The sequence below is a fragment of the Ostrinia furnacalis genome, unplaced genomic scaffold (genome assembly GCF_004193835.3).
Source record: "Ostrinia furnacalis isolate ACB-3 unplaced genomic scaffold, ASM419383v2 OfSCF1245, whole genome shotgun sequence".
Taxonomy (NCBI): Eukaryota; Metazoa; Arthropoda; class Insecta; order Lepidoptera; family Crambidae; genus Ostrinia; species Ostrinia furnacalis.
In genome coordinates, this window is record NW_021131484.1 from 374,812 (window position 1) to 386,159 (window position 11,348).

Below are 11,348 nucleotides of genomic sequence, written 5' to 3' on the forward strand. Positions count from 1 at the left end.
TGCTGCGACACCGGCCCCGCCCCCTTTTCACATCTCCCTTTAGTTTCTGTGATCTGTGCTTTTAACTCTTACACACTGAAGGGACCACTTCATTGTGTAAGAGTTAAAAGACTTCCTATGACACTGATGCATATTATAACGAGTTTTGATTTGAGGTAAATGGCGCGAAATACAAGGTAATATTCCTCTCTTTCCTCAGGCTTGCAGCAGCATCTACTTCACGATGGAGTCTCTGAACCAAGTGCACTTCTTGTATCAGTACTCGCTCAAGATGTTCCTGGACATATTCAGCTCGGTGCTCGTGTGCCCGCGTCTAAGCGGCGTCACCGACTATACCGCTCGTTTGAACACCATCACTGAGGAGCTGTTTACGGTAAGTATTGGTAGTTGTAGAACAATTGTCAATCAATTTAAGCGTAATGGAACGAATGCCTCGAGTTTTCACTACCAAACCAAGTTCCCTAAGAGGAGATCAAATCATCCAAACAAATGTTTTCAAATTGTCGTAAAACACAAGCAATTAGGACGGGGTTGTAAATGTCCGATATTTTTAATATTTGTTTATTGTTCCTGTAAGAATGTTGTTGCATTTGAGTAGTAGACTCATGCCCGTTTTCACCATCAATCTCTAATATTTAAAGGACCCCTTTGAAAACAAAATTCCTTTTGTGTTACCATAGGGGTCACTTAAAAATTAGGGATTGATGGTGAAAACGGGCATCAATCCTTTTTGTTTGATCACCCACCAAAAGGTCACTCTGACATCTTATGTTCTCGTGATAGGGGAAGCGATATTGCAGAAAACATTTGTATCTGATGTATTTGCTATAGACATTGATGTGCTATCGTCTGTACATGATATTGGTAGAATATTCGCACTGCACTGGCCAATCAATGTACTAATTCACAAAACCTTTCAGGCTGTATACGAGCGTGTGGCCCGCGGTATGCTGCACACAGACCGCCTTACCTTCGCTCTGCTGCTGTGCCGAATCCACCTCAAGGGCACCGGGGCCGCCGACACTTTGGACCAATCGTTCGGCGTGTTCCTTCGCGGCAAAGAAGGCTTCGTCAACCACGCGCCGCCTTCCGACCACCTTACCACACAGCAACATACCGCCGCTGCGAGGTTGAGCTCAAGGTAATAGCCACTTAATTTCTATTGACTGTTCTCTGTATGCTTGAACATTCGACAATTATGCTCGTAATGATTAAATCAAATAATGCTGATCATATTATGCCTATTCAAATTCGACCACAATCGCACCTGGTGTTAAGTGAGATGCAGTCTAGGATGGTTATTTTTAAAAGCTCAATAAAGAGGCTTTGGCGTTTGGAACTTTATAAAAAAAAAGGTGTGCTATGTTTTTGCTCTCGCTCGCTCGACACTGGAGGATTGATCTCGCGAGATCCCCTGACACTTATTATCACTTTTCAACTCCATCATGAAGGGGTTACGGGAGAATAGCTTGTTGTTATTCCAAAACTGTTTTAAAATTCGGAAGCCACCTTCCCCCTTTTTTTTCAATTAAAATAACGTCCACTCTCTGGTTCCTTGTATTCCTTGTAATTACTTTAATCGACTGTCATGACAAGACAGCCGAGACAGCCTCGTCCTGAGCGACAAAGTGTGGCTCGCGCCGAAATTGGCCTCGCAATGAGTCGTGCCTCAAGATGAGGCCGCGTCTCCATTTTCCGCAGCCGCATAGGCTGCCTCTAGAGAAGATCCGGCTAAAGTTTTTCTCTTATTTTCTTACACCTAAATATTTTGTTGACCCAGGTTGATGGCGTTCCGCCGCCTGCTAGAGAAAGCAGCGGAGCTCCCGGAACTCCCCGCGTGGCTGTCGCAAGCGGCGCCCGAGCAGTGCGTGCCGACGCTGTGGGACTGCGACGCCGCCGCGCCGCCCGCGCCGCACACTCTGGCGATGTATCGCCTGCTGCTCATACAGGTGTGTTGTCCCCGCCCGCTGGGGACGGCAGCGGAGCCCCGGGACTCCCCGCGGGGCTGTCGCAAGCGGCGCCCGAGCAGTGCGTGCCGACGCTGTGGGACTGCGACGCCGCCGCGCCGCCCGCGCCGCACACGCTGGCGATGTATCGCCTGCTGCTCATACAGGTGTGTTGTCCCCGCCCGCTGGGGACGGCAGCGGAGCCCCGGGACTCCCCGCGGGGCTGTCGCAAGCGGCGCCCGAGCAGTGCGTGCCGACGCTGTGGGACTGACGAATTATTTACTGTAAAAGTAGAAGAAAAGAGAGTTACTCGCATGTACAAATTATTAATCATAAAAGAAGAAGGAAAATCTTCTATAGTCAATGGCGATGAACTTGTTATTTCGTGCCATTGTTGTAACAAGCCTGCGCCTATGTTAAGTGTCCAGCTTTGATCATCTGGTAGAAAACCGGCAACATCTTACATCATCACATCATATCTGTAGTGAAAACCTTTATTGCAAGTACGAATAAAATAGCTGATTTAATTGTCTTTCAAAAATAAACTCATTATGAACCGTTGAACATGGTAAATTACCAATATAAACAGTTTGACAATGTTATTTACCCTTTTTATAGGCGTTCCGCCCAGACCGCGTGATAGCGGCTGCGACGCAACTGGTGGCCGCGGTACTTGGCCCCATATTCCTATCGCGGGCTGAGACTGAATTGGACCTGGCCGGTATTACCGACCAACAGCTAAACGCTACCACTCCTGCACTGCTGTGCTCCGTGCCTGGATATGACGCTAGCGGTAAGTAAATAAAATACAGACAGACTATGTAGGTCATCATGTAAATCAAGTTTTAATATCAAAAGCAGCATGAGGTGGGAAATTAGGTAGATACATTTCTTTTGATTGGAAACCTTTTGCCATTGATTAAACTGTCACAATGATTACAGCAACACAATATAAATTTTATATTGACAGGTCGTGTGGACGATATGGCGACTGAACTAAACAAACCGCTTTCGAGTATTGCCATCGGGTCGGCGGAAGGATTCAACCAAGCGGAGCGTGCTATCAACACCGCTTGCAAGACGGGACGGTTTGTGAATTTATTGTTTTATTTTAATTTAATTCATTTTCCCCTAGGCAACATCAACAGTTCGAAACAAATGTCCTCTCCATGGAATGTCTGAAAAAGACAGCTACCTAGCGATTACACCGTCTAAATTGTGTCCTTACAATGTGTTTAAAGATGGTAGTGAATAAGGAATAATTCTCTTAACTAAAAAAAATCTTTCTATCGTCTTGTATAGTGCAGTTTATGTTGACCCTCGCGATATGAAAATGAAATTAATGTTACACATGGTAACTAAATGTCCCTTTTTTCAGCTGGGTGATGCTAAAGAACGTGCACCTAGCACCCGTTTGGCTAGTGCAGCTAGAGAAGAAGTTGCACTCCCTACAACCGCACCCGAACTTCCGCCTGTTCTTAACCACGGAGATCAGTCCCAAACTGCCAGTGAATTTGCTGAGAGCCGGCCGAGTGCTTGTCTTCGAGCCGCCGCCGGGTATCCGGGCTAATTTGCTCAGGACTTTCGCTACTGTAAGTTTAAGTAGAGGTTGACCGTCATCAGGATATATTAGCCTCCACTACAGCAAAGCTCTCTAATTTCTATTTAATTAGAATATTACTAGAAATCAGTAAATAATTTGTCTAAGTGACGTCATAATCCTCATTGCTGTGCAATATCTACGCAGGAAAGTCGCGTTTTGAGAGCTCATAAATGTGTCAACTACCTGAATTGATAAATTGAACATATAACGAGTCATTCTTTGCTTACAGGTCCCTGCTGCCCGCATGATGAAACCTCCTTCGGAGCGCGCAAGACTTTACTTCTTACTTGCTTGGTTCCATGGTAATTATAAACACGCTGTAACTGGAGATATTACAAGTAATCTTAGTATATTCCAGTGATCCTTTTTAATAGTGTCTCATACTACTCATTGTTATCATCGTTTTAGGCATCGTACAAGAGCGTCTTCGTTACGTGCCGCTCGGATGGGCTAAATACTACGAGTTCAATGAGTCGGACCTCCGTGTGGCTTGTGACACTCTGGATACTTGGATCGACGCCACGGCCATGGTAACAAACAACACTAATCTCTTTAGGACTCTGTCAAACAAAGATAAAAATTACAGAAATATGACTATGAATTAGAGATGGGTTATATAGCCTGACCAGGAACATAAAAACCCTGGCATAGAGGCGCGTCAATCGCATTTGATAGTGCAACACTGAGTACAGTCGTACCTGTGTTAAATTAATAGGCTAACTTTATGTATCAGGATTCAGGCCGTAATCCTGAATTATAATTGATATTTTCATAAATTAGGCTAATTTGATATTTTCATAAATTAACCAAAAAATATTATTATAGGTAACCTGGTTTAAATAAATTAAATGAAACCATCAATCGAGCTAGTAGGATTTATTTTATTATTCATCAATAATCAAATTCAGAACTTGAATATTCAACTGCAATGTTTGGTCATGAACGCTTCAACCTCGGTACTTCTTTCCCAATTCCATAAAATTCAACACTTAGAAAGTGACAGAAAATTTTAAAATAGGTAGTTGAAACAAACCACAGCTAATTTTCATAGTGGACTGTACTATACGATAAACATGACAGTCAATTTGACAACCTTTGTCGGAAACATTATTCAATGAAAATATTGTCCGAACCCTTAGTATTTCTCTTTGACAAATACTTTAACACATTGTGAACCACTTTTCTTTCACGACTATAAAAAGATTTTAGCAATTTAATTCACAAAATCAATTGCGCACATTTAAAATAAAGTTTGTTTACACTTTGACAGCAATAGACTGACATGCAAGGTGACATGTCAATGAAGTTTTCAGTTACTGTTGCCATTAAAAGAAATTAGTACCATTAGTTTTCCGCAACATGGCGAGGGTTTTTATGTTCCTGGTCAGGCTATACTAGGTAAATTTGATACTAGGTGCACCTATTCCAAGTATTTATTAATACTCGATCCAAATACCTGTTCCACCTAGTACGTAGTAATTTAGCATACTTGACGCGACTAGTGCGGACTAATCCAAGTAATATGACTTTAAAATACAATTTTCTTTGAAAAGATACAACCGTAGTATGAATAATGCAATTTGAAATTGAATAATAATATAATTCCTCCCTTCACACTTCAACAGGCTTTGGACTGTCAACTTAAAAGTTGGCGTATTTAAAAGATATCAATTTCATAAAAATATTTACATACTTTTTTCTTATGTACATGAATATGGTTTGACTACGTTTGTGTGCGTTTGCTTCGTCGCGCTCAAATTTGTTTGGTTAGACAGAGACGGAGTGAATCTCTACGTTCGCACATAAGCTTAGCGAGAAATACTAGGTGCGCGTAATACACGACTACGGATTACGCAATAATAACCTCTATTACTTTCAGGGTAGGGTCGGAAATCGTGTAACTATAATATACTAGGTGGATCAAGTATTTTTTTAAATGGAATAGGTGCCGCCTAGTACTGTAAAATACCTAGTGTGTGGATCTGTTCTAGTAAATACGTCTCATCTCTACTGTGAATCATCATTATTGCACGGCATGCACATTATGCATTGCACAAAGACAAATATATTATTAGGCTATCTCAAAAAGACCATTATTTTTTTTACACTCATTAGAAATGATAAACATATGCCTTTGTTACCAAACCCTTACTGCCAAGTTTTATCGCTCCAGGGCCGCACCAACCTTCCTCCCGAGAAAGTCCCGTGGGAAGCTCTGGTCACTCTCCTATCCCAGTGCATCTACGGAGGAAAGATCGACAACGCCTTCGACCAGCGTCTGCTGCACTCTTTCTTGTGCAAGCTGTTCACGCCAAGGTCCTTCGAGGCAGATTTTGCTTTAGTCGCCAATGTGGACGGGGTAAGTGATGTGCTTGCTAGCATGTTTGTGGTAGATGTTAAACGCATTTCCAAGTAAAATGAGCATGTCATCGGATTCATTTTATACCGCTACTTTGATCGATATTTATGTATAGATGGTTAATTTATTTTGTAAAATATTGAAAGACAATAATATAACGTAGCAAGATTAGAGGTTCTATTTTTTACTTTTACAAGTTACTTTTGATTCGTAATTTATACGTGTAATGGGTGTGCCTGTCGTTATATTGAATTTTATTAAGTGTTTTTGCTTTTAAATGGCGATTTATTAGAATTTGTCAATAACTAGGACAGATATAGATACAATCTCGATATTATTAAGTTGTAGCAAGTGCTTACTTATTTAGTAGGTTTAAGCAAGCCCTCGTTATTTTGCATTATGTAAAATAGATTCCTCAGCTTGTCATCTGTCCAGATATAATCTACTGAATTAAAAAAACCTTTGTTGGGACATAAAGGCCTTTTCGACTGCTATGGCAATTATCCAGTACGTTCCCCTTCGTAATCGCTTGCATGTTGTGTCGTGTTGTGTGTTAACTGGTGGACTGGAATAACGGCAGTTGCTGCAACAGGCGACCGGCAACCAGCGCCACATCACCATGCCGGACGGCAACCGCCGCGACCACTTCCTCAAGTGGATCGAAGAGCTGTCCGATAGGCAGACGCCGTCGTGGCTGGGACTGCCAAACAATGCTGAGAAGGTGAATATCAATCACATTTATTTTTTAATAATTTATCAATTTCTAGAAATGGGAACGCCTAAATGATGCCGTTTCCATTTTACACTTTTTTACTGTCAGTTTTTCATACATTTTCATTCTGTTCTTATAGAATTTAGAATCAGGAAAATATATCATCAGGGCTTCTTACCAATGCTATTTCTGTTTTTTGGGTCCACTGTTTGTCACTCAAACTTATATCTAACTCTGAGTGAAAGCAATAAATTGATATGGAATTACGTCGTACAATACAACAATTGAAATGTGTAGGTGCTACTGACAACTCAAGGAAGCGATCTCGTATCAAAACTTCTCAAGATGCAACAACTTGAAGACGAGGAAGAACTGGCCTACAACGCCGCAGCGCAGGATGACCTCAGTAAGTAAAAATATCAGCTCAAAAAGAACTGCGATGATAATCGAGAGACTCCATTAATCGATAAATGAAAAACATCGCTCTTTAAAATAGTATTTAATATCCCAAGAGGTCGCATATGACCGCGTAACAATTGATTTTTATATTGTGTCGCGATTCGCGGGGCTTGAAGGGATATTGTCGCTCTAAAACGTCTACATTTAAATATCTTTTTGTAGCCGCGATGGTGGTGGAAGGAGACGGCAGGCCGGCTTGGATGAAGACCCTGCACGCGACTGCTACCAACTGGCTGCAGTTGTTGCCACAAGAACTACCCGTAAGTGTATATTCATTAAGAAAACCTCCAGATAGGCTATTACAATACACTTTTCTCTTTCGGTATAGCTTCTGTTATGAAATCATTTTTGCCCACTTTTCAGACACCTAATTATTTTTCACTTACTCCGTTGGTAATTTTCTCTGAACAGTAAAAAATAAGATTATTGTGAGTGACGTTGTTATTTATTTTAATTAATGTAATTTAACTCCAATGGAGTAAATTGGTGTTGTTCTCTGAACTCTAGAAAATTGTTTCAAGTAATATTGTCAGTGAAGTTTTTATTTATTTTGGTCATGTTCTATTATTGTCTAATGAATCAGTTAATAAAAATAAACCATGTGCACTTCTTCGAGTTCAATCAAAGCAAACAACAATATAAAACATTCGAAAATGGTTTGCTAATCCAACGGTCTTCTCACAGACGCTGCGCCGTACGGTGGAGAACATCAAAGATCCGTTGTACCGGTTCTTCGAGCGCGAGGTGGCGGCCGGCGCGTCGCTACTGCAGCAAGTGTTGCACGACCTGCGCAATGTCATCTCCATCTGTCAGGTAAGCAAAAGTCAGGTTTTAGAGTGTTTTTTCTTCGTAGGTGTCCAATTTGTGTGAAAGCTCACTTTAGTCCAGTAGAGCAGCGGTTCCCGAATGGTGATCCTGGGGTTCCGTGGAAAGGCCGCAAGGGTTCCGTAAAAAATATTATCCCACGTTTCGTGACCGACGTTGTTCGCTCGCACCGACTTGTTTACGCACAAGGGAGGGGCAGGGCGTGCGGGCGGAGTAGTACGGGGGTTCCGCTAGGAAAAGTATAATCAATTAGGGTTCCTTGGCAAAAAAAAATGGGAAACCCTGCAGTAGAGTCATATGTAGGAATTTTACATCGGAATGAGATATAATAGCATTCTAAAAGATATGTGTCTAAAGTCTCATAAAATCTGCGTCTTATCTTAAGATATTTTATAGTCAAATGTAAAAATTACCTTATTTATTAATCCGATTAAAATCTCTAATCATGTCAAACTGTCCATGTCACCTGAACCGTCCTACATCCCACGGTCTATAATAAATCGCACGATTCCACAGGGCGAGATGAAGCAAACAAATGAGACGCGAGCCATGGTGGGGGCTTTAGTTCGCGGCATGCTGCCTTCAAGTTGGCGGCGTTATGCCGTTGCGCGTGGATGTACTGTGCAGCAGTGGGTCGGCGACTTCGCGCACCGCGTCACGCAACTCGCAGCTGTCTCTGAGGCCGTGGCTGATAAGGGCGCCAAGCGACTGCAGGTAAAACAAAAGATTACATAGACCTTGAGCGCTCGAATGAGACGCGAGCCATGGTGAGAGCATTAGTCCGCGGCATGCTGCCTTCAAGTTGGCGGCGTTATGCCGTTGCACGTGGATGTACTGTGCAGCAGTGGGTCGGCGACTTCGCGCACCGCGTCACGCAACTCGCAGCTGTCTCTGAGGCCGTGGCTGATAAGGGCGCCAAGCGACTGCAGGTAAGAAAAAACAAAAGACGACACGGATCTTGAGCACTCGAATGAGACGCGAGCCATGGTGGGAGCATTAGTCCGCGGCATGCTGCCTTCAGGTTGGCGGCGTTATGCCGTAGCGCGTGGATGTACTGTGCAGCAGTGAGTCGGCGACTTCGCACATTGCGTAACGCAGTTGGCGGCTGTATCAGAAGCCGTGGCTGACAAGGGCGCCAAGCGACTGCAGGTAAGAAAACAAAAGACGACACGGATCTTGAGCGCTCGAATGAGACACGAGCCATGGTTGGGAGTAATAGTCCGCGGCACGCTGCCTTCAAGTTGGCGGCGTTATGCCGTAGCGCGTAGATGTACTGTGCAGCAGTGGGTTGGCGACTTCGCACATTGCGTAACGCAGTTGGCGGCTGTATCAGAAGCCGTGGCTGACAAGGGCGCCAAGCGACTGCAGGTAAAAAACAAAAGACGACACGGACCTTGAGCGCTCGAATGAGACGCGAGCTATGGTGGGAGCTTTAGTGCGCTGCCTTCAAGCTGGCGAGGCTGACAGGATTAGCCGGGACGATAAGGCTAATCTTGTGCGGCGAAAACGTATTTGTAGAGAGCCTTCCTATTGGTTGCACCAGCGATCTAGTGAAACGACGTAGACTGAAAGTGACACAAGAAGCACTTGGATTCGGGCCCTCCTTGCATGTTTATTGAGTGCTTTTAGGAGTACTTATATGTTTACTGATTAATTTATTATCCTGCTTACAGAGCGTGCCGGTTTGGCTCGGAGGCCTGCTCAACCCAGAGGCATACATCACTGCAACTCGCCAATGTGTAGCTCAAGCCAACTCTTGGTCTCTTGAAGAACTTCACCTACAGGTAAAGTATCTTTTAACTAATATGTAATGTTAAGCCATACCTGTGTAAAATTAATAGAGGTCGTTAATGTCGATCTAAACCTCCATCAAAGTGGAGGTACAAAAATTCAAAAGAAACGTAAAAATTATATGGATAAGATTGTTTTCCCGGAGCAAAAAGCACTTCAACAAAGAAGCATGATGAACTCGTCTTTTTTTTTCGATGTTTAGTTAAGTGTTTCCTTGTTTTGGGGTATTTTTAAAACTTACTAGCGGCCGCCGCGACTTTGTAGCGTGGATCCCGTTTTACCCCCTTAGGGGTGGAGTTTCGTAAAATCCTTTCTTAGCGGATGCTTACGTCATAACATCTACTGGGCTGTGCGTTGATAGATCACTATGTCAGTCAGTCAGTGACCTTTGAGTTATTATGTATATTTAAAGATAAAACAACTTGTCCCCACCAGGTGACGATCCCGGACCCGGGCACGCCGACGGAGAACGCGCAGTCCGAGTGGTCGTTCTCGGTGACTGGCCTTAAGCTGCAGGGCGCCACCGTCAAGGGCAACCGTCTGCTGCTCACGAATACCATCATGGTGGATCTGCCGCTCACCGTGCTCACTTGGCTACGGTCAGTCCAACTGGAATTTCCTTCTATGCTTATATAATCTTTTTATTGGTTCCTACTGGAATAGGCCACGCTGCCTAGTTATGCTTCTACATTATTATTTTTCATTACATCCTGCGGGAACAGGCTAAGGTCAAAGCAAAGGCCATGCTGCCCACCTACACCTAGACTAGTGATGTGACTAATATTCTGAAAATCGGTTTTTAAAATGTTATCCTTTTTTTTCAATAATCAACCGAATGGAGCAATAACAGCACGAATTTAATACAAAAACATTAATCTTATTTTATGATTTTTTGCCAAAATAGTGCTTACCGTTATTTCCTAATAAATTTTATTTTTTCTTTTCACAGTGGGCCGGAAACATCAACAGGCGGGCAGACTCTCACCCTTCCGGTGTATTTGAACAGCGCGCGTTCCGAGCTACTGTTCACTGTGCGCCTACCAGTCGCGCCTGGGCAGGAGCCTCACGCCTTCTACGAGCGAGGCGTCGCCCTCCTTACCTCTACCGCACTCAACTAAACTGTTTAGATGTTGGAAAATATTTCGGCATAGACGTCACACGTATATTATTATCATTACCGAAGTTTAACATGTTTATTCAAAAATATACGGTTACTTGAGATTCTATTATTATATAACTTGATTTTTAAATGCCTCTGGCACAAGGCAACTTCCTCTCGATGATAATATTGATTTGTAAAGCTTAAATATTATGTTTTTTCAGTAAGTTTAGGGTCTTACATGCTTTCTATCGCAAGATTAAAAAATATATTAGCAAAAGCTTAGCAAATAAAGATACAAAATGTAACCCAGTATTTATTGTTTCTATTTAATAAATATTTATTAAAAAATATTGTTATAGTTTTTTTAATAAATGGTATCTAACTGTATCTGACTGACTGACATAGTGATCTATCAACGCACAGCCCAAACCACTGGATGGATCGGGCTGAAATTTGGACATGCAGGTAGATGTTATGACGTGTAGGCATCCGCTAAGAAAGAATTTTACGAAACCACCCCTAAGGAGGTAAAACGATATCCACGCGTACGA

General features: G+C 42.9%; 1 protein-coding gene across 10 annotated transcripts in view; it reads left to right on the forward strand.

Moving 5' to 3' along the window:
- Dhc64C (dynein heavy chain, cytoplasmic) overlaps positions 1–11,079 on the forward strand; it is a 56,835-nt gene extending 45,756 nt beyond the window's left edge. For 4 of the 10 annotated variants that reach the window (XM_028303513.1, XM_028303509.1, XM_028303508.1 and 1 more), the window contains 17 exons: positions 200–373; positions 921–1,141; positions 1,781–1,949; positions 2,565–2,739; positions 2,917–3,034; positions 3,325–3,538; positions 3,779–3,851; positions 3,958–4,079; positions 5,723–5,908; positions 6,501–6,629; positions 6,918–7,026; positions 7,242–7,339; positions 7,764–7,892; positions 8,421–8,618; positions 9,578–9,688; positions 10,131–10,294; positions 10,645–11,079. In XM_028303513.1, the coding sequence (XP_028159314.1) occupies positions 200–373; positions 921–1,141; positions 1,781–1,949; positions 2,565–2,739; positions 2,917–3,034; positions 3,325–3,538; positions 3,779–3,851; positions 3,958–4,079; positions 5,723–5,908; positions 6,501–6,629; positions 6,918–7,026; positions 7,242–7,339; positions 7,764–7,892; positions 8,421–8,618; positions 9,578–9,688; positions 10,131–10,294; positions 10,645–10,813 (2,559 nt within the window). In that variant the 3' untranslated portion in view covers positions 10,814–11,079. Of the gene's footprint in view, positions 1–199; positions 374–920; positions 1,142–1,780; positions 1,950–2,564; positions 2,740–2,916; positions 3,035–3,324; positions 3,539–3,778; positions 3,852–3,957; positions 4,080–5,722; positions 5,909–6,488; positions 6,630–6,917; positions 7,027–7,241; positions 7,340–7,763; positions 7,893–8,420; positions 8,619–8,676; positions 8,834–8,891; positions 9,054–9,577; positions 9,689–10,130; positions 10,295–10,644 lie in introns of those variants that run through there. The other 6 variants (XM_028303505.1, XM_028303506.1, XM_028303511.1 and 3 more) reach the window with 4 other exon arrangements.
- Positions 11,080–11,348: the final 269 nt, after the last annotated feature.